General features: G+C 51.1%; 1 protein-coding gene across 3 annotated transcripts in view; it reads left to right on the forward strand.

Annotated features, from left to right (window-relative positions):
- Positions 1-23466, forward strand: part of RPAP2 (RNA polymerase II associated protein 2) — a 1184138-nt gene that overhangs the window by 613155 nt on the left and 547517 nt on the right. Inside the window, exon 11 of one of the 3 annotated variants that reach the window (XM_069641789.1) lies at positions 21831-22104. The exons of the other annotated variants lie outside the window; for them this stretch is intronic. Coding sequence (XP_069497890.1) covers positions 21831-22020 — 190 coding nt within the window. The 3' untranslated portion in view covers positions 22021-22104. Of the gene's footprint in view, positions 1-21830; positions 22105-23466 lie in introns of those variants that run through there. 3 annotated transcript variants of the gene reach the window in all.

The raw sequence follows: 23466 nt of genomic DNA on the forward strand, positions 1-23466 counted from the left end.
TGGACATCTCAATCTACCACAGAGGTGTATGGACATCCTAAAAGAATCCAGGAAACCAAACACAAGGCACTGTTACTTTGACAAGTGGAAAAGATTTGTTATTTGGTGCCAGAATAAACAAATCAACCCTGTTGATTGCACTCCTTCCAACGTCGTGACATACATGCTCCACCTGCTGGATGCAGGATTGGTTTTTAACTCTCTGAAAGTACACCTGGCAGCCCTCTCGGCTTACACCACATCCCATAACAAGGTGTCGTGGTGGAAGGTACCAGTAGTTAAAGCCTTCATGGAAGGAGTAAAGAGACTTCACCCTCCTATTTCAAACCCACCGCCAGGATGGGACCTTAATGTGGTGCTAGCTAAGCTCATGGGCCCCCCGTTCGAACCCATGCATAAAAGTAGTCTCAAACACCTGACTTATAAAACGGCCTTCTTAGTAGCCATTACCTCTATAAGAAGGGTCAGTGAAATTCAGGCTCTGTCAGTGCAGGATCCTTTCTTTACTATCCACAAGGACAAACTGGTTTTACGCACACACCCTAGGTTCTCACCTAAATTTATATCAAAGTTCCATGTAAACCAGTCCATCGAGCTTCCGGCTTTCTTCCAGGACCCGCAAAGCTCGGCTGAGGTGAAACTACACACCCTAGATGTGCGTAGGGCGGTCCTCTACTATGTAAATAAAACCAGACCGCTAAGGAAAACAGATCAACTGTTTGTCTCCGTAGCTACAGGCAGAGAGGGAGATCGCGTCTCTAAAGGCGCTATCTCGAAGTGGATTATCAACTGTATACAGCTGTGTTACTCTCTTTCTGAAAAAACTCTGCCTTTTACGCCAAGGGCCCACTCTACTAGAGGCATTGGGGCCACTCTGGCTTTCATTGCAAATGTTCCCCTCGACACCATTTGCAAAGCAGCTACTTGGAGCTCTTTTCACACTTTTACTCAGCATTACTGCATTGACACTCATTCCAAGACAGATACACAAGTGGGACAAGCGGTTCTAAGACACCTGTTTGCTCATGACCCTTCTCACATCCCACCTCCTTCTTCTGGTACTGCTCGCTAATCTATGCACAGCATGTGATCTAAGCAGATTCCACAAGCCTCAGAAGGGGTACATTACTCACCGTAATCGTATTTCTGATGCTTGTATCTGCTTAGATTCACATGCGACCCACCCTTCCTCCCCTCCGAGAGAAGGCGCATGATTGCTTGTAGTCTTACCTTTCTGTCTATCTGCTTGGATTATCTGTACTCACGCTACTCCTCATGCTTCCTCATGTCAGAAAAAATACAATCTGAGGATCCTAGACGCGTGAGGGATCTTGGGTACAGTGGACGTCACACTAGGGATAGTATTACTGGCACGCCTGTGTCGACGCCCATTTTCGAGTTTCGAAAAACAAACTGTAATACTCCGCAGCTTCCACTAGATGTCGGCCTATGCACAGCATGTGAATCTAAGCAGATACAAGCATCAGAAATACGATTACGGTGAGTAATGTATCCCATATATTTCTGAAGCTTGTGGAATCTGCTTAGATCACATGCCGACATCTAGTGGAAGCTGCAGAGTATTACAGTTTGTTTTTCGAAACTCGGAAATGGGCGTCGGCCTAATGCGTGCCATTAATACTATTTCTAGTGTGACAACCACTCTACCCATGATCCCTCACGCGTGTAGGACCCTCAGATTGTTTTTTTCTGCCATATTTGTCGGAAGCATAGTTGCGGAGTTCCCTGGCTTTCAGCCATTTGTCATGAATTATTCAAAAATTCCCCGTTTCTCTTATCCCACATCGAGACTCCGAAGATCGACGCCGGTATTGAAGAACGAACAGCTGTCGAGACTGCACAACAGACTTTGGGCCTCGGAAGGCCTCTGGCCTCGGCCCTGCAAGTAGGGAGAGTGGGGGGTGGACATACTCACACTCGTTTATTTCCTACATACACTCGCCAGCTGCCATATATTAACATATGGAGAGTACTCCATTTAAATTCTGCCCCAAGTGAAACCGTAAATTCCCTTGGGTAGATAAGCATAACACCTGTAATCTCTGTTTGCCTAGGGACCACCCCAAAGCCAATTGCAGAGCGTGTAAGCTCTTTAAAGCTAAAACACTTAAGGACCGCTCCACCAAACGTTGGGCCCATTATGCTAGGCAACTCGAGGCCATGGACGCTGTGAGCCCCGGACCTCGGAGGACTGTCTGGCGGGGCAGTTATGGGGACCACACCCGGCGGCATGAGCGCTACCCATACACCTACATCTAAACACACTAACTCCTCCCTAGACTCGACACGCGTGTTGAGCGATCGGCAGAAAAAGGCACAAAGAGAGCAGTCCGCAGAATCGGTGTCCTCTGGGCGTTCCAGGTCTCAATCGCCTCATGACACACAACAACCGTCTACGATTGCTAAGGGTGCCACGCTTCCTAAAGTCACGGAGGTATGGTCGTCAGAAGACAAATCCTACCTCCACCCCCAAGCAGCACGTTCAAAGTTGACTCTGGCAGTTCGTTCCACGTCTGCCTCCGAGTCTTTACGTCCCCCCTATAAATCTCTAGACCCTATGGAACCCACCGCCGAATCTCGACGCAGATGTCGAAAGACCAAGGAGTCAGGGAAACATACCTCCACTAATGGTAACGGGGACAAACAACAGAAAAGACCATCTGAACACCAGGTTCAGAAGGAAAAACATAGATCTTCTGAAAAGACCAAGACCCCTGACCCTGTCACTAGACCTAAGGTTGTCCCTCCGACTCCAGAGGATATGGTAATGGAAGATGAACCTCAACAAGAGGTGGTCATTCCCAGTTCCAAGGAATGGAGCTCTGAAGACATCGACAGAGTGATGAGGAGAATGTCTTTCTTGGCTGACTTTTACGAGAAGAATCCTGATCACTTTTTGAGCTATCAGAATGCCCCTACTACCTCTACTCCTTCTGGATCCAAAGACCCTCAGCCTCCTAGTAAGACCTCGCACTGAGACTCCAGCTCAGGGTCTGATTTCAGACCCACTCACTATTCAACCTTAGATTCAGTATAGTGAAGATCCAGTCATACAGATACTGGACGACCAGGTGGGGGTCGAATATTATGGGGACGATGAGGACCAGGATGATGAGGAGGAGGAAGACGAGACAGAGGCCTATAGTCTCGACTCCCCTATTCCCAAGGACCCACCGGTGAATGACTCACCTCTGGATAATCGGCCATTATTGAATGAGGTCTTAGCTAAAGCTGCAGAGCACTTTCAGATAGACACTCAAGGGGCTCAAGAAGAGAGGGACTTTGCAGAGGAAATTATGGGGGATAGGAAATCCATTGCCCAAGCCATACCAATTCTGAAATCCATTCAACGCAGAATTGACCCCTCCCTCCTCACCACTAACTTTACCTGGGCAGTCAACCCAAGATTAGAGAAATTATTCAGGGCCGCCTCCTCCGACCCACTTTATATAAGGGGTCCGCTTTAACCCGACTCATTGGTGGTCACAACCACCAGAAAAAGGGCGGGTACACCTCTAGCATCCTCGGAAGCTACCCCAGACAAGGAGAGCAAAAGGATATATGGGCTAGGAAGGAAAGTGGCTTCCACCTTCGCTTGCCAGGCAAGAATTGCTAATACCACCACTCTGCTGGCAAGTTACAATTGTCACCAATGGGAGCAGGTAGCTGCCCTCATTGCCTTCGTACTTGAACCTCTAAAGGGCCAGTTGGCCCAGATTGCGTCAGAAGGGAGATCGGTGTCCGGATGCATTCTCAAGGCGACTTTTGACGCAGCAGACAATGCAGGCCAGCTCATCGCAGAGAGCACAGTCATCAAGAGACACGCTTGGCTAAGGCAGTCAGGGTTCAAACTGGAGACACAAGCCACTCTAATCGACTTGCCGGTGGAACCAAATGTCTTGTTTGGGAAAGCGGTGGAAGAGAAACTCAAAACAGTCAAAGACGAATATGAGACCCTTAAGTCCCTTGGGCAGCTAATCAATAAACCCACGAACCAACGAGGGAATAATAATTTTCGTCGCTCGTGCGGCCAAAATTCTCAAAGACGGTCCAATTACTCCCAAGGGCAAGGTACATCGTGGGGAGGCAACCAACAGGCTACCCAGAATTTCACCAGAGGTCAGAAAAGGGGCCGTGGTAGAGGGAGAGGCAGCCCACGTAGAGGCGGTACGCCTCCCAACAAACAGTGACGCTCCACTCAGGGTCCCTTCCCATGCATCCCCAGTAGGGGGGCGCATGTCCAGCTTCACCCACGCATGGGAAGTGATCACATCGGACAGGTGGGTGCTGTCCACAGTGTCCGCGGGATACTGCATCGAACTGTTGGAGCGCCCCCGCGACCATCCTCCAAGACAGAAAATGCACTCCTTGGAGCACCAAAGAATACTCCTCGAGGAGATCGTCCTTCTTCTTGCAAAGGACGCGATAGAACTCGTCCCGGGCAACCAGGTAAACAAGGGTATTTATTCAACTTACTTCCTTGTGCCAAAAAAAGATCTAACAATGCGCCCAGTATTAGACTTACGCCCTGCAAACAAGTATGTCAAGCCTCAAAAATTTCGCATGACTACCCTCCAAGAAGTAATCCCCCTACTAAAAAAGGGAGATTACATGGCAACGTTGGACATGAAAGATGCCTATTTTCATATTTCCATGTTCCCAGCGCACAGAAGATTCTTGCGCTTCAAGGTGGATAGTCAGCACTACCAGTTCAAGATGCTTCCCTTCGGTATAGCCTCGGCTCCAAGGGTATTTACCAAGGTACTGGCGGTGGTGGGGGCGCACCTACGCAGGGAGGCAATCCCAGTATACCCTTACCTGGATGACTGGCTCATCAAGGGGAGACCCCAGTAATTTGCAGATCCAACATCCAAAGAACGATCGACCTCCTCTTCGAATTGGGCTTCTCAATCAATGAGAAAAAATCAAGCCTGGTGCCAAGCACCTCCAAACAGTTCCTAGGAGCTGTCCTAAACACTCAAGAGGGGTTGGCCTTTCCATCAGAGGAAAGAATTCGGAATCTATTACTGTAAATTCCTCAATATCAGTCCGGTCGTCAGATAAGGGTTCGCAAAGGGATGTGTTTGCTAGGCATGATGGCGTCATGTATTTACCTGGTTCCCCACGCGCGTCTTCGCATGCGACCCATGCAGGAATGGTTGGCGAAACAGTGGTCTCAGGCAAGTGGTCAGTGGGGCGATCTAGTGGTCGTTTCGCCAACACTAGTACAGAGTCTTCGCTGGTGGACAAGAGAATCTTTCAAAGGGGAAACCCTTTTACGATGCAGAAATACAGGCTGTAGTCACTACAGACGCGTCCCTCTCAGGATGGGGAGCACACCTCCGTCACCACACAGCGCAGGGCCTCTGGTCTCACACAGTGGCCAAGAATCACATCAACCTGCTAGAGCTTCTGGCAGTCTTCAGAGCGCTTCGAGCGTTCAAATCCCACCTATCGAAACTGTCAGTGCAGATCCTAATGGACAGCATGACAGCAATGTTTTACATTAACAAAAAGGGGGGTACTCGTTCGCTAAATCTGTCCAAGCTTGCCCAGAAAACTTGGATATGGGCACTTGGACGGAACATTTACCTGTCATCTCAGCATGTTCCAGGGGGTCTCAATACACTAGCAGACGCTTTGAGCAGAGACCCCCTCCCGGATTGGTGTCTACACGAAGAAGTCGTAGGAGACCTCTTCTCACAGTGGGGTTTCCCCACTGTAGACCTATTCGCCACAAGCGAAAACAGACAATGCCCAAGATTCGCATCCAGGTTCCCCCAGCCAGGCTCCATGGGGAACGCTCTATGGATGAACTGTTCGGGGATGTTTGCCTACGCTTTCCCACCAACCCCTCTGATGAGGAAGGTGGTCAACAAGATGCATAGGGAATCGATTAGGCTCATCCTATTTGCTCCCACCCAAACTGGCAGTGTGCAAACCCATCAGACTCCCTTGCTGGCACAACCTACTATCCCAGCCCGAAGGACAAACAGTGCATCCTCAACCCAGCTCGATGAACTTGGCAGCATGGCTCCTGAAGTTTGGCCATCTCAATCTACCACAGAGATGCATGGATATCCTAAAAGAATCAAGGAAACCAAACACAAGACACTGTTACTTTGATAAATGGAAAAGATTTGTTATTTGGTGCCAGAATAAACAAATCAACCCGATTGATTGCACTCCTTCCAATATTGTCACCTACATGCTCCACCTGCTAGACGCAGGGTTGGTATTTAATTCACTCAAGGTACACCTGGCGCCGCTGTCAGCCTACACCACCTCCCATAACAAGGTGTCGTGGTGGAAAGTGCCAGTGGTTAAAGCCTTTATGGAAGGTAAAGAGACTCCACCCTCCAATTTCGAACCCACCACCAGGATGAGACCTTAATGTGGTGCTTGCTAAACTCACGGGCCCCCCTTTGAACCCATGCACAAAGCTAGTCTCAAACACCTGACTTATAAGACTGCCCTCTTAGTAACCATTACATCCATAAGAAGGGTCAGTGAAATTCAGGTTCTGTCAGTGCAGGATCCTTTCTTTACTGTTCACAAGGATAAACTGGTTCTACGAACTCACCCTAGGTTCTCACCTAAGTTTATTTCAAAATTCCATGTGAACCAGTTCATTGAGCTACCGGCCTTCTTCCAAGAACCCAAAAGCTCTGCTGAGGTGAAACTACACACACTAGTTGTGCGAAGTCCTCTACTACATAGACAACACCAGACCGCTAAGAAAGACAGATCAACTGTTCGTCTCCGTAGCTACAGGCAGAGAAGGAGATCGCTTCTCTAAAGGTGCCATCTCTAAATGGATAGTCAAATGTATCCAGCTGTGTTACTCCCTTTCAGAAAAGACACTGGGCCTCATTACAACTTTTCCGGTCCGGAATGCGGTGATTCCGCGGCGGCGGTAATAAAGTCTCCGCGTCCGCAAGGTTGCGGAAAGACCGGCCGATTACGTGCTGTCGGTTGCGCACACCACACGGACGCGGAAACGGTGTAACCGTCGCCACAGAAACACCCACGGAAATGGACATAGCGGCGCCACAAGTAGCGTAAAAACCATGTCCGTCGCCACGGACACGGAAGCGCAAATACCATGATCGTCAAAACCGGAAACAGAGAGGCGGCCATCATACAAAGCACAATCCATTGCCATCCAGAGTCAGCACAAGCAGATTCCACACAGTGAGAAGTCAAAAAGGACCACCAGCATGTCTGCTAGGATTCCAGCCCAGAGGCAACGCAAACATCGCTTTATTGAGGCGGAGCTAACTGTTTTGGTCGACCATATAGTGCAGCATGCTGAGATGCTGTTTAATGCTGATCAACGGCGTGCTACACAGCAGCGCAGGAAGGAAGTGTGGGCGGAAGCAGCACGCAAGTGCACCGCTGTGGGCGTGACTGCGAGGAGCATAAAGGACTGCCACAAGAGGTAGGAGGACCTCAGACTGAGGGTGCGGAACCTGATCTCTACACACTGCCAACGCAGCAGTGGGACAGGTGGAGGGCCCCCTTCCCCACTGAGGCTGCAAACATGGGAGGAGCGCTGCAGCAGTGTCCTCCACCTTGAGGGCATCCATGGGATCGGGGATGCTGAGGCAGGAGTGAGCCCACCTGCAGATGCTGGTAAGTGCGCAAATATGAATGCCATATGAGTACATAATGAGGCCATGAGTGGGCCAAAGGACCCATGAACAATCCCCCCGCCCAGCCAGTGAATGAGTGGCCCAAAGGACCCATTAAAAATCCCCCCTCCCAGCCAGTGCATGAGTGGCCCAAAGGACCCATGAACAACCCCCCCAGCCAGTGCATGTGTGGCCCAAAGGACCAATGAACAACCCCCCCCCCCCCAGCCAGTGCATGAGTGGCCCAAAGGACCCATGAACAACCCTCCCCCAGCCAGTGCATGCGTGGCCCAAAGGACCCATTAACAACCCCCCCAGCCAGTGCATGAGTGGCCCAAAGGACCCATTAACAACCCCCCCACACCCAGCCAGTGCATGAGTGGCCCAAAGGACCCATTAACAACCCCCCTCCCCTTAAGCCAGTGCATGAGTGGCCCAAAGGACCCATTAACAACCCCCCCCCAGCCAGTGCATGAGTGGCCCAAAGGACCCATAACAACCCCCCCGCCAGCCAGTGCATGAGTGGCCCAAAGGACCCATTAACAACCCCCCCCCCAGCCAATGCATGAGTGGCCCAAAGGACACAATCATGGTCCAGATGACGATCCACATCACAATACATGTCCGTCGACAAGCACATGCATGTAAATGCTACTGTTAACTGATCAACCTGTCTGATGCATGTGATGCACCCATCAGGCACCACCACACAACTAATTGCATGCCCTCTGTGTCCCCACTTCCATATCAAGTGACAGTGATACCACACAACAGCCCAGGCAATCAGCTCCTGCACGTGTGCAAGCCAGCGCCCCTGCCCAGGAGGATGCTGCCAGCAGTTCTGCATCTCTGCCCCAGTAGCACATGCTACACATGTGCCGGCCACCATCACCAACATCTCCGCCATCTCCACGCTGCCTGATGCAACACAGGTGCCACGGGCACCCATCATGCCTATACAACCCACCACAGAAAGTGTCTGCACTGCAGAGGAGGCAGCATGTAGCGACAACAGTGCCCCGGCACTGCAGTCTGATACAGGGCCACAGAGGGAGGTGCCCACCCTGGATGACTTGGCATCGTTCCATGAGCTGGAGTTAAGCCCCACATCACTCCACAGTCCGATGAGGTCACCTACCCCCTCAATGGCTGAGCTCAATTCCTGCATGCAGCAGATGGAGGAGCAGCAGGCTACCCTCACCCAGCTGGTGGAAAGGCAGCTTGAGGAATCCAGGCTGCAGAGGGAGTGCTACAGCACATCTGTAAGTCGCCTCTCAAGTTCCATTGGACGCTTCGCCAGCACAATAATCACCGTGGCACGCCATGTGCGGGAGGGCAATGACAACACTTCGAGGATTGTTGAGTCCATGTTGATTGGCCAACAGGCATATCTTGCATATTTGCCACCAATCCCAGCTTCAGTGCCATCCACTACTACCACCCCATCCAGCTCCACCTCTGCCAGTCTACAGAGGCGCTCGAGTCGGCTAACAGGGCCCTCGGGCAAGGATGCACAAGCACCGAAGCGCACACGGAAATGATGGCATGTGTGTCGGGCACTGCAGGTCACATGGGGACTAGAAGGGTGTGAGGGGATGGGTATGTTTGGGTGGTGGGGGAGGTCCATTAGGGGGTTTGTGTATTGGGCCTGGTTGGGGGTGGGTACGTTTGGGTGGTGGGGGAGGTCCATTAGGGGGTTTGTGTATTGGGGCCTGGTTGGGGGTGGGTAAGTTTGGGTGGTGGGTGGATACAGGTCTACAGCTTCCCTAACCATTGCACCTCCATCCCTGTTGTAATGTCATGAATATATCATCATTTGAAAAAACACATTCATGAGTGGACATCCATCATTTCATTTGCAGTACCACAATTTATTTACAGGCATCGCCATATCCATGCAATGCTGTGAATGTGCAGTCTCTCAAAAGTAAATGCGAATCAGTGCATCCTGTGCTCGTTGTCCATCTAGTGGACCCCCAGGAGGAGGTTGAGCTATCCCATCCCCATCCCCATTCCCATGCCCGTCTCCATCTCCATCTTCATCATCTGCGTCTGGGGGCATTGGATTGTGCAGTATGGCACAAACGAGCATAATTTTACCCGTCTTCACTGAGCTGTACAGCAGTGATCTGCCAGATCTGCTCAAACAGCGGAACCGGGCCTTCAGTAGTCCAAATGTCCACTCAATCCTGCCACGTATGCAGACGTATGCCCTGTTGTACGCCTCTTCATGCCTGTTCCTTGGCCTCCGTTCAGGCGTCATCAGCCTTGGTGTGGGTGCATATCCAGCATCACCTACATGGGATGTAGATGTGGGGGACATGTCAGTGTTTGTTTTATCATGTCTTCATAAGATGCAGTGCAATCTTGTGTCATTGTTCATTCATGCAAATGTGGCATGCAGTAGTGGACCGGTGGGTGATTTCCATTCTTTGGTCATTGTAGTGGACGTTGGCAACTGGACATTGACCAACGCATTGGTGTACATGTGTACTTTGCCCGGCGGATGACGTTGGCTGGTAAGTATGGCATTGTGCAGTGATGTGCACATATGGCAGAGTCAATCAGTCGACTGTGATGATGTAGTTGATGCAGGATGTCTCATGTGCAGGTATCATGTGCATTGAGAGGGCAGTGCTGCATATTGTGGGTGGAGGTATGCAGTGGGTCCAGGTCTATGTGCCAGCGGCAGTATAGGCTGTGTGTGTCATGTGGCAGGGTGTGTACGGGCACACTGTGGCAACCTGTCATGTGTTGCTTTGTAATGTTTGGGTTGTGCTGTCTATTCAGTTAATGGGCAGGGGGGTGATGCATGTGCAGTCGCAGCAGCCCACTCACATTGCTCATTGCCCTGGACACACACACCCCTTCCACAGGGCCGGTGCATTGGCAGCTGTACTCACCCAATAGCCATGCGCTTTGTCCAGCATAGCTTTCCATGTACCGTGGCAATGTGGAATTCCGCACTACCATTGAGTCATGTGTTGAGCCCGGGAAACGTGTGCAGCAATGTGTTATCACTTGTGTGGCATCACATACCATCTGTACATTCAGTGAGTGGTACTGTTTCCTATTGCGGAACACCATCTCGATTGCACGTGGTACTGTCAATTCGATGTGGGTGCAGTCGACTGCACCTATGCAATTTGGCATGCCTGCAATGGCATGGAAGGCCAACTTGGTGGCAATAACCTGGGGAAGGGTACGGGGTAGGGCAATCTGTTCAGACACATGGCGCAACAGGGCATGCGGTACCTGTACCAGGATTTTAGAGAAACAGGAGAGAAACAGGATTGTGATAGGCTGTGCAGCTCACCAACTGTGTGTTGATAGGTACTGGTGCCAAGAAAATGCAGTACAGACACAACCTTCAGGAGGGGGTGGGGGGGTGGCGGTAGGGTTGTCTATGTGGCTGCTGATGTCGTCCTCTATCATGGTGGTGATGTACACGATTGTTTGACGGTCCAGCCGGTATGTGTGGATCTGTCCTGGGGTAAGGTTCCAGGGTGAGGCCCTGAAGCGTGGTATTGCAGGCTGCCTGCAGGGTGGTGCCGGCTGGACAATGGAGTTTGCCATGTGTACAGGGTTAGCTGGTTGCCGCCTGCGCCTCCTATGCCTCCGCCTCCTCCTCTGCACCATTACTGCCATCATGTGCAGTGCTGCCTGTTGGTTGAGTAGGCTCAGTCCCAATGCTACTAGAGCTGCTGCTTGCATGGTTCTGTTTTGAGTTGGCCTGGGTGTGGCCCTTTTGTAGGCTCCCAGTGGCCTGCTGGGTCCAGCTGGGCTGATTTGGTGCACCTGTGCCCTGATTCAGGTCACCAGGCACTGTTTAACGTCATGTTCGCGGTGGCAGCGGTACCGCCACCGTGGTGACGGTTTTAGCGCCATTTTTGTGGCAGCGTTTCCATGTCCGTGCTACTTGTGATGCTTGCGGTGTTTACTATTGCCGGTAACGGTGGGGTTTCCGTTCAGGCAAAGTTTACAGGTGCTTACACTCCGCGGTGGCGGTTTATGGTGGGGCTATTTCCGGGTCCGCACGTCATAATTTGGCGGTTGCGGAAACAGTGCCGGTATGGTTATACCGGCCGCGTTGTATCCGGACCGGTGTACTTGTAATGAGGCCCACTGTCTTTTACGCCAAGGTCCCACTCTACAAGAGGCACGGGGCCACCCTGGCTTTCATTGCAAATGTACCCCTTGACACCATTTGCAAAGCAGCTACATGGAGCTCTATTCACACCTTTATTCAGCACTACTGCATTGACACTCATTCCAAGACAGATACTCAAGTAGGACAAGCGGTTTTAAGACATTTATTTGCTCACAACCCTTCTCACATCCCACCTCCTTCTTCTAACACTGCTCGCTAATCTATGCACAGCATGTGATCTAAGCAGATTCCACAAGCCTCAGAAGGGATACATTACTCACCGTAATCGTATTTCTGATGCTTGTATCTGCTTAGATTCACATGCGCCCGCCCTTCATCCCCTCTGAAAGAAGGCGCATGGATGCTTGTAGTCTTATCTATATATCTGCTTGGATACTCTGTACTCGCGCTACTCCTCATGCTACCTCATGTCAGAAAAAAATACAATCTGAGGATCCTACACGCGTGAGGGCTCATGGGTACAGTGGACGTCACACTAGGGATAGTATTACTGGCACGCCCTAGGTCGACGCCCATTTACGAGTTTCGAAAAACAAACTGTAATACTCTGCAACTTCCACTAGATGTCGGCCTATGCACAGCATGTGAAACTAAGCAGATACAAGCATCAGAAATACGATTACGGCGAGTAATGTATCATATATATATATATATAATATATATATATATATATTACACAGCCACGGTAGTGGCTGTAGTAGTTATGGTTAAGTTGCTGTTTCCATAGGAAGAACACTTTTTGGGTGGCCTAACTCCGCTCCCCCTGGACGAATCCTCACCAAACTTTGCAAAATAAGTATATGGGCCACTCTGAACTAAGTTTGATGATATTTGGTCCAGGGGGGCAAAAGTTATAGGGGGGGGTCCCAAAATGTCTTTTTTTCCCCATAGACTGAATGGCGGAAAAACTTTGGCCACGCCTACATGTGAAACCGCTGGATGGATTTTCACCAAATTTGCGGCAGGGGCAGGGGCTTGGTCCCGAAAGCCTGCTTTTGTAAATTTGGTGACAATACGTCCAGTAGTTTCCTTTAAAATGACCCAAAAATATGTCTAAAAAAATTAGTGATATCTATGTCCGCTCCACGGTCACACTTCCCTGTTCGCTCCGCGGACAAGATACCGATTGTCTAGGGGGTGGCGTCAGGACCGTGGACACGTGACTTCTTCGCCGATTGGCTGCAGTGAGCCGTGATGTGCGTTAGAATGTGTGGATGCGCTCGACATCTTGGATCCGACGACAGCGCCGTCGCACCCAGAGGGCGAAATACTGTGTCGGAAACTGTTTTGGTCTACTACAGTGTTTGAGGAGGTCCAGAGAGTAAGAGATGGGTGAAATACTGTACTTGTTTAGGCGGCAGGTGTTAATGATGTATTCGCCATGCCCGCCTTGTCCGGGATGTTTGTAAGTACTGAAAATGAGGGGTCTCATAAGGATAGTACTTCAGTCTGTGCTGTGCGCAGGCAACTTCAAACTGTTCTAAGGACACGCATGGTGTTAGCGAAGAAAACAATTGAGTACATGCTGTAGTTCCTATTTTTGTTTGTATGGATGTGCTACTAATTTATACGCTGTCATTGGTGTGATATGCTGCGGTGGTTGTGGCCAGGGCCTAGAGTCTTGGGTGCATGGCCGTAGGCCGTAGGTCATGCTCCCAAGACGCTAGGCCCTGGCCACAACCACTGCAGCATATCGCAGCTATACCTACACCCGTAGTCTCGCTTATTGAGCAGGTGTTTGTGGGGAGGGACTAGAGTCTTGGATGCATGGCCAAAGGCCATGTACACAAGATCAAATTTGTACGTAGAAAATGTATAAGGCACTATGGGTGCGATATGCTGTGGTAGTTGTGGACAATACGTAGAGTCTTGGCTTCATGGCTGAAGGCCATGTACCCGAAAACACAGTTATAAGCACTGCAGTTATAAGACACTATGGGTTTCATATACTGGACACCCATGCATTCACATATATATGGCCTTACACCCAAGACTCTAGCCTCCAGCCACAACCACTGCACCATATCACAGCTATAGATACAACCGTAGTATCAAACATCAATTTATACATAGTGGATTTACAAGCAACAATGGGTGCAATATGCTGCTGTGGTCATGGCCAGGATGTAGAGTTTTGGGTGCATGGCCTTTTTATAAGCAGTTAAGTTATAAGGCACCATGGTTTTCATATAGTACATTGATTGTAGGCCCTGCGCCATACTTCAAAAACTCTAGGCCCTGTCCACAACCACCACATCATAGCACAGCAATGCATACACCCGTACTATTGCTTATCGTTCAGATGTTTCTGGGGAGGATGTACAGTCTTGGGTGCATGGCCAAAGGCCATGCACCCAAGAACGAACTTCTGCAGCATGGGGTCTGGCATGGATTCACATGCTCATGAATATTCCCCGTCGTCGGGCTGGGAATCCTCGGTAAAGAAAAATCAGTATCAGTTTCGTTTATGATCTGTCTTTCGTAGTAGTAACCAAGCACTGATCTCTGCGTCATACTGACCACAGCCAATGACTGCCCTCTACCTAAGCCCCGCCTCTGGCAGCCATCTTCAGATTTTTACCGCACGTTCAAGTGTTGGGAGTCCTCGTGCTTAGCTCTCGAGCTTTTACTGCGTGTTCCGCGCTTTTTCAGGTGAATTTTCACATTTGTTCCGGTTAATCGAGCCTCAAGCTCCACCGTTTCTACTCCCGTCAACGGCTACCCATTACGGGATTTTCCTACGCCCCTAAAGGGTGAAGATTTCGTCTAATCAACTTCTTGGAGGATTCCAGAAGATTCGGGGCCTACTTCGAGATGGCCCAGGACGCGAGTTCGTCACCCGGACCCAAGCTGTTTCGCAGCTGCCCTGGATGCGGGCTGCAGAATGTGTTTAAGGAAGACGAACATTTGCGATGCCTCTACTGTCTTCATGGGGACAAGACTCATGTAGAGAAGGACTGCCAGTTCTGCAAGAACTTGTCGGAGCGGACCATGAGGGACCGTCGATCCCGTCTCACCAGCTGGTTGGAGAAGGGCTCAACGGGTGAGAAGAAGAAGAAAGGGTCCGAGCGGGCTTCTAATTCCTGGGCGGGCGCCCAGGCGACGGGGGCCCAACACCAGGCCAAGCGCCGCGAGTCCGCTGGCTCCGCGAGCGCCGAAAGGTCGGGCTCTTCGGTCGCCAGGCAGGGAGCGCCTTCCCCGGCACCGTCAACCACGAGCCAGCGCTCCGGTTCGGGGAAGAGGAAGTCCGAAGTCCGAGAACCCGGGTAAGCTTCGGGAGAAGCCCCATCCGATCTCGGAAGAGGGGGAGCGAGGCGTCGCCCCTCCCCCTAAGGAGAAGGCCCGGGACGCACCTAAGGTGGTGAAGGCTCCTACCCAGCAGGCAAAGGCCTGTATCGAGGCGATCGCGGCGACTCTGGCCAAGCCGGCAGAGACCCCGCCAGCGGAGACTGCCTCCGGGACTAGAGTTTCCCTGCCGCCAAGGAGGGAATCCTCTTTTCAGCCCATCGTCATGGCCACCATGATGGAAGAAGCGAGGGGGGGCGCGGTAGCCTCCTCGAGCTCGGAGTCAGCCTCGGAGGAGGAACTGACCGAGGCCGTGAGGAACCTCGAAGTCCAATTCGAGAAGGTTCGATCCCGTAAGGAAGATCCTCAGGAGATAACCGAGGAAGACGACGATGGCGAGGAAGAGCAGCCTTCCCTTCCGGCGCAGCCGGAACCTAGGCCTCAGGATAGCTCGGCAGCCATTTTGTCTGCGATCCAGTCCTTATGCTCTGAGATAAGGACGAGATTCCCACGACCCAGGCCGGAGGACCCGCAACCTGGCCCGTCGGGAAGTCCTCAGAACAAACGACAGAGGACCCAACCCTCTCCTCCTCCCGCCCCCGTAAGGCCTACAGTTCTCTCCTCATCCTCCCACGAGTTGGGAGATGACGGTGCGATGGGCTCGACGACGGGTTCTGAGGGCGACGGCGACAACGACGGAACGGGTCTCCCGTCGCACGGGCCTCGCCGTTTCCTCTATCAGCGCCGGGAGGCCAAGAGGAAGACTGTCATGGCGGTGCCTCTAATCGATGACATCTGGGAGGAGGGCCTGTCGGGTTCTCAAGAACCCCTCCACGGCACCAGCCAAACGTGACCGGTACGAGAAGAAGTACCGGGTCCCCGAAACCGCTCCCCTGTGCCTCAGGGCCCAGCCAACGCCAGACTCGGTCGTCTCGGCGGCGGCGAAGAAGAAAGCGGCGGGGTCAGGAGCCTCGACGTCGAATTCCCCGTCGGACGGCGAGGGAAAGAAGTTGGACGCCATGGGGCGGCGGGTCATTTCGTCGGCGGCGACGGCGATCAAAGCGGCCAACGCCCTGGCGATCGTGGCCCGTTACGACAGGGAGCTCTGGTTTAAGATGGCCCCCATATTGGATTTCCTACCGGACGACAAGAGGTCCGAGGCCCTGGAAATACTTCAAGAAGGCGAGGTGGCGTCGGACCACGCCATAACGGTGGCAACCGATATTGCCGACACTGGGTTCTGCCAGCTGGGCAACGGTGTTTGCCTACATTGACGGGGTTGGCTCCGGGCGACCGACTTCCGTCAGGACGTCCAGACCAGGGTGTTGGACATGCCGTTCGACGGCAGCAACTTGTTCGGGAAGGCGGTGGACGAGTCCCTCCAAGCCATAAAGACGGACACAGAGACGGCCCGCGCCCTAGGAGCCCTTCAGCAACAACGGCCCTTTCGGAGCTCCCGAGGCAGACAGGGTGCCTCCAAGGGATCCAGCGGTGGCTCGTCGTCCTACCGCCAGGCGGCACGCTCCTCGTCTCAGGAGGCCTACAGGGGTCGCGGCAAGCAGGGAGCACCTCGCCGCTGTCGGCAAGGTGGCCAGGGCAGCAAGGCCGCCACCTCCAAGCAGGACTGAACCGGCCGTGTTCTCGGGCCCCCACCGAAGCACCCCGGTGGGAGGCCGGCTGACGAAGTTCATCAGCGTGTGGAAGTCCATCTCGACCGACCGTTGGGTGCTGGATACCCTGGCAAGAGGACACTCTATCGAATTCCTGAAGAAGTGCCCTCACGTTCCACCTGTGGCCAGGAAGGAAAGTCACGTCCCGCAACTGCTGTTGGAAGTACGGGCGATGCTCAGGAAAGGCGCCATCGAGCTTGTCCCGAAGAGGCTCCGGGGCTCCGGGGTGTACTCAAGGTACTTCCTCGTCAGGAAGAAGACGGGCGGCTGGCGCCCCATCCTGGACCTTCGTCGTTCGAACAAATACATAAGGTCACAAAAGTTCAGGATGGTCACCCTCCAGCACGTACTGGGACAGCTGGAGGAAGGCGACTTTCTATCGTCGTTGGACCTGGCGGATGCATACTTCCACGTTCCCATCCTCAAAAGTCACCGAAAGTTCCTCAGGTTCGTCGTCCACGGACGCCACTACCAATTCAGAGCACTGCTGTTCGGATTGAAGTTGGCCCCCAGGGTCTTTACCAAGTGCCTAGCACCTGTGGCGGTGCGGCTGCGCCTGCAGGGGATTCACGTCTACCCCTACCTGGACGACTGGCTCATCCGCTCAAGGACGAGGGAACTCGCCGTCGAACACACTGCGAGGACCGTCCAGCTACTCACAGACCTGGGATTCGTCATAAATTACCCAAAGTCCCACCTGGTGCCGTCGCAGGTGGCCCTGTTTCTGGGAGCGAAGCTCGATACAGTGAGGCGCCTGGCGGCACCGTCGGAAGAACGGACGAAGACCATTCTAGGCAAAGTACAGCGCCTGCTGGCCACGGACGTGGCCAGGGTGAGGTCCATCAAGTCCCTCCTGGGGATGATGTCCTCTTGCATCTACCTGGTGCGCCTCTGCAGACTATGGATGCGCCCCCTTGGCGTTGGATGCAAGCGACGGGCACCTTCGAAGACAAGGTCCCCCTCAACGAGGTGTTCCGGCGGTCGATTCAGTGGTGGGGCGTTCGAGCGCACCTCACGACGGGCAAGGACTTTCAGACACCGGCGTACCAGGAGACGGTGACGACGGACGCCTCCCTGGAAGGTTGGGGCGCCCACACCGGAGATCTCCACGCAAGAGGCCTCTGCCTCCCGGAGGAGAGGCTCCTGCACATCAACGTCCTGGAACTCCGAGCTGTGTTCTGGGCTCTCAAATCGTTCCTCCCGTCGCTCAAGGGCAAGGTGGTGCGGATCTTCACGGACAACACCACGACAATGTTTTACATACGGAAGCAGGGAGGCACCAGATCCCCAGCCCTATCCAAGGAGGCACAGGATCTGTGGCACTGGGTGGTCGCCCAGGGGATGTTCCTGGTTCCCTTCCACCTGGCAGGAGAAAGAAACACCATCGCCGACTCGCTCAGCAGGGAGCTGCATGCGTGTCACGAGTGGGAACTGCGCCAGGATCAGGTGGATCAACTCTTCCGACGATGGGGCAAACCCCAAATTGACCTGTTCGCAACAGCGACGAACTCGAAGTGCAAGAGGTTCGCCAGCAGGTTTCCCCAGCCGAGAAGCATGGACGATGCGTTCTCGTTCCACTGGGACGGCCTATACCTGTATGCGTTCCCTCCGTTGCCGTTGCTGCTTCGACTCATCAACCAACTCAAGAGGTCCCGGTGCAGGATGATCCTCGTCGCACCGGTGTGGCCGAGGCAGATCTGGTTCCCGGACCTTCTGGACTTGTCAACGTCCCCTCCCATCAAGCTGTCGGCAGACGTGGACCTTCTCTCCAGAGAAGGAGGCGCCATCTTCCACCACGACCCGGCGTCGCTGAACCTGCAGGCCTGGCTCCTGCAGCGCTAGAGTTTGGAGGCTACGATATACCGGCCGATTGCAGAGAGGTTCTTGCAAAGGCCAGGGTGTCCTCGACTCTCAAATGCTACGGTCATAAGTGGAAGAGGTTCTCTATCTGGTGCCGAGCGCAGAAGATCAACCCCCTACGGATTACAGCCCCTCAAGTGCTGCCGTACCTGCTATCGCTGGCAAAGGCTGGGCTAGCCCATGCCTCCATTAATATTCATCTGGCGGCGATCTCCAGAAATACCAGAACCACAGGAGGGACGTCCGTGTGGTCCCATCGACTGGTAAAAGAGTTTATGAAAGGACTGTTCCAGTCGTTCCCGCCGGTGAAGGCCCCGGCCCCGGCGTGGGAACTTAACGTGGTGCTGACCAGGCTCATGGGGCCCCCATTCGAGCCGATGCACTCCGCACCGATGAAGTTTGTGTCGCGGAAGACTGCATTCCTGGTGGCCATTACCTCCGCACGACGAGTGGGAGAGATCCAGGCCCTATCCTGCAAAGCACCGTACTTCACTTTCCATGCCTCGAGGGTGGTGCTTAGGACGCACCCCTCCTTTATGCCCAAGGTGCCGTCGGACTTCCATCTTCATGAGCCCCTGGTGTTATCTGTTTTCTTCCCGTCTCCTTCGTCGCAGGCCGAGAGGACTTTGCACTCGCTGGACGTGGCTAGAGCGCTGAAGTTCTACGCGGACCGCACAAAGAGTTTTCGGAGGACATCACAGCTGTTCGTGAACTTTGGACCTGTGAATCAAGGAAAGGCTCTCTCGAAGTCTTCTATTTCCAGATGGCTCTCCGGCTGCATCATGCACTGCCACTGGTTGGCTAACCGACCGCTGCCAGGCCGTCTGAGAGCCCATTCGACCAGAGCGATCGCTGCTACTACGGCGTTCTTATCTGGTGTGCCCCTGCTGGACATCTGCAAGGCTGCTACGTGGAGGTCGACGCACACCTTCACGAGATTCTACTGCGTCGATCGGGATTCCAGGGAGGAGTCCAGGGTCGGCCAAGCAGTGCTGCGCAACCTGTTCGCTTAAGGTGAGCCTGGTGAGGAGGTAAGAGTTACTTAATGCTGAGTTTTTTGTATTGCTTAATGTTGAGCCTTTTGCCACCCCCCGTGGTTGTGCATGTGTGTACTGCTATTTATTCTTATATTCATGAGCATATGAATCCATGCCAGACCCCATGCTGGAGAAGGAACAAGTTACTTACCTGTAACTGTTGTTCTCCAGCATGGGTCTGGCATGGATTCACATGCGAACCCTCCCGCCTACCCCTCTGCGGCTCTTCACTTGGTCATACTGCCACTTCACGTGCTACCAAATCTGAAGATGGCTGCCAGAGGCGGGGCTTAGGTAGAGGGCAGTCATTGGCTGTGGTCAGTATGACGCAGAGATCAGTGATTGGTTACTACTATGAAAGACAGATCAGAAACGAAACTGATACTGATTTTTCTTTACCGAGGATTCCCAGCCTGACGATGGGGAATATTCATGAGCATGTGAATCCATGCCATACCCATGCTGGAGAAAAACAGTTACAGGTAAGTAACTTGTTCCTTATAAGCACTGGAGTTATAAGCCACTGTACACCCATACATTTAAATATCTATGGCCATACCCCCCAAAACTCTAGGCCCTGCCCACAACCACTGCAGCATATTACATAGCCACGGTAGTGGCTGTGTACTGATGGTGAAGTTGCTGTTTCCATAGGAAGAGTACTTTTTGGGTGCCTTATAACTCTCCTCTCCCTGGATGAATGCTCACCAAACTTTTCAAAAACAGTATATCGGCCACTCTGAATTTCTTTGGAAAGTTTGATGATGTTTGGTCCAGGGGGGGAAAAGTTATAAGGGGGGGGGTCCCAAAACATCTCCTTTCCTCTTTGACTGAATGGGGGGAAAAGTTTGTGTCCGCAGACATGTGGCGCTTTCCCTGATTGGTTGTGGAACAGCGTGAAGTATGTCAGCTTTCTTCGGTGCCCCGCCATCTTTTATTCATGTTTTGGTGTACGCGGAGATCGCCAGTAACACAAACAAAACAAGACAGCATTGCACTTGTCACACTTATGGAATACTGTTTCAGAAGGTGACCTTTAAGGAGGCTGGGATGCGATGTGGCAGTACAAACTGAAAAAGTGGAGTTTTCTTGTCACCAAAGTCATACGGTTAAATGGAAGTTGGTGCTCACTGTACCACTATCAATTAGTGCGCCTGGGTTACAATGTTTTTGGAATAATATTGACGTCAGACTGGCGTCCTAAGTTTTGAAAACTAAGCCAGCCATCTGCACTGTTTGCTGGAAATAGCGATTCTGGAGGTGTATGGGAGTAGCGGTTCTCATAATTGGATTTCAATATGTTATTGCAAAGTAAGAATGTATTTGCCTTCTGAGTGAAGGTCACATGAGTTGCTTTTTTGGTTGAACTCTCAATAGGCCCACGCATCCGAGTGAATGTATAAGGGTCAATAGTTTTTTGACCTTGAGCGAAAGGGAAACTTTGGAAGCAATTCAAGGAATGAAAGGTTCGAAAACAATAGCAATTGATAAGGTTATGTTTTAAAAACTTTTGTAAGGCACATGCAATATCAGTGCACGAAGATTCTTCGGTGCGAATACGTTGGTGTCTGACTTGGCGAAAAAGAATGGAGGCAGTACATATTATGTAAGTTTACTTTTCACCACTCTACACCACCCGCGTTTTAATTTTAAATTACCAAAACTCTACTTGTGCCAATATAACTGAAGTATTATCTTTCTGCGCTGTTATATTTTTCCTCCAATAATGAAGAGTGCAGAGTTTCCACGTTTGCAGGGTATGACTACACTCACCCTTTTTTAGCGTTAATATTTCTTGTTTGAAACGTTATGTTTGCCCACATAGCTTTGTGTATCATTCTGCACGTTCTTTTGGTCTTGTTTGAAATCATGAGATGTACATTTTTTTACGTGTCAATTCATTTTGCCTTCATAACTCATTTATCGTCTTCCTGTGTAGTTGCCATTTTTTTTTACCTTACAGCGGATGCTGAATCTCAGCGTTTGTAGCCTGTTACTATATTTACACATGGTCAATAGTAACATTTCACTAAAATGTCATGTTTGACCACTTACATTTGTGTATTATTTTGCACATTATTTTTGCCTTTTTTGCAATTTTTTGCTAAAGGTTGGTTATTGACACGTATTTTCTGTCACGTTTTCCGCCCAGGTACATCTTGCCGTACTGTTCGTGCCATGGTTTCCAGATGCAGAGTGACAGCTTTTTTGGACGCCAAATAAAACTGCTTGTGAGCGGTTGCTTGTCCATCACAATTCTGTGGGATGAAAGCCCAGGCCCGCTTTGCCCGTATGCGGAACTTGCTATTCGGAGCAACATCACATCATTTATGGTGCTGTAGGCCGAAGGTCATGGGGCCTTCTTGGAAATAACTGTGGAAACAAAGCGGCTGCTTTAACCAAGAACGCATAATTTTTGTATGGGAAAAGACCAACGTGTGCCTCATCTTTAACATTTGTAATGACGCCCCTAGAACCATTGTTATCATTCCATTGAAAATGGGATTACTCCGATGGTCTCTGACAGTTTCTTGTTAAATAAACCTAATATACGAACTCTAAAATGTTAACGTTTTCTTTTACAATCCAGTCTATTATTTTAAAGTGTAAGTTACTACGTTGTACGTCGCTGTATGTTTATTTACTGGTTCTGCGTTACGTTACGTACTTGTGCTTTTTGCAGGCTACCATGGAAAGGGAAGAGGGGCTATGTATGAAACAACCGCCTTCACTTTCTATGGTGGCCATCTTGAAAAAGGATTTTGTTTTGTAATACGACCTGCCAAAACTGCACCGGATTATAACCGGTAATCCTATTTTTTAGTAGCACACGTTACTGCTTTGCAAATCTAGACTATTACTGGCAAAGATTATTGCGTCCATGTACTTAACTGAGAAATATGAAGTACATGCAGTGTATGCAATTTTTTTGTTTAAATTTATGTACACTGTGAAAGGACGGTCTTAACGGGATATTTACTTTGTTTACGGGTGGCTTTATTTTTTGGTACGACAGCTAATAAGGCAATTTGCGAACAGCAATGAGCAAAGAGGCAACAAACGGTAATATGGGCCGGTAGATGAACAGCGAAACATTTTGTGCGTTTGTTATTTGTAAGGCAGCGGCACTGTTTCTCATGCTTCTTCATTACAGCAGTGCTGCTGTTTCTTGGGGAGGAGGGATGTCTTTAGCTGATGTCATTTTCAGATAAGTAGAACTTTTGCTAAAAATATATAATGTGTAGTGCATTGCTAATCGCTGCCTACCAATACGTGTTGGCGCTGTGTAAGGGAAATGTTGAAGGTGGACACTCCTACATCAATATAAAAACTATTTCCACACTGTCTACGAAGCATAGATCTTACTGTTAAGTGTGTACTGATTCTTGGTCACGTGACCGTGCTGTACGCCAGCATATTGTCATGTGGCATTCTTCGCAAGGTGTATAATGTTTAGCAAAAGAACCTTGTTAAAGGGATGTTATGGTTTTGTTGCACTACTGAAAATCTGTGACATTCAGTAAAAAAATGTTTTATTAAAATGGCGTTATAGTTAAATTGCCGTACTAAAAAAACGTAAAATTCACTACAAAAAAAGCTTTGTTAAGGGGATGTTATGGTTAAGTTGCACTACTAAAAACCTGTGAAATTCACCCAAAAAAAATTTATAACCATGACATTATGGTTCGAGGTAAAACCGTAAACCCCCTGAAATTCGACAGTTATGGTAGCCTAAGCAACCATACCTGCCCGCCCCACTTTGCACTGCTAACAGTAACACCTAGGAC

Source organism: Ambystoma mexicanum, chromosome 1q (genome assembly GCF_040938575.1).
Source record: "Ambystoma mexicanum isolate Mex_15411 chromosome 1q, UKY_AmexF1_1, whole genome shotgun sequence".
Classification (NCBI taxonomy): domain Eukaryota; kingdom Metazoa; phylum Chordata; class Amphibia; order Caudata; family Ambystomatidae; genus Ambystoma; species Ambystoma mexicanum.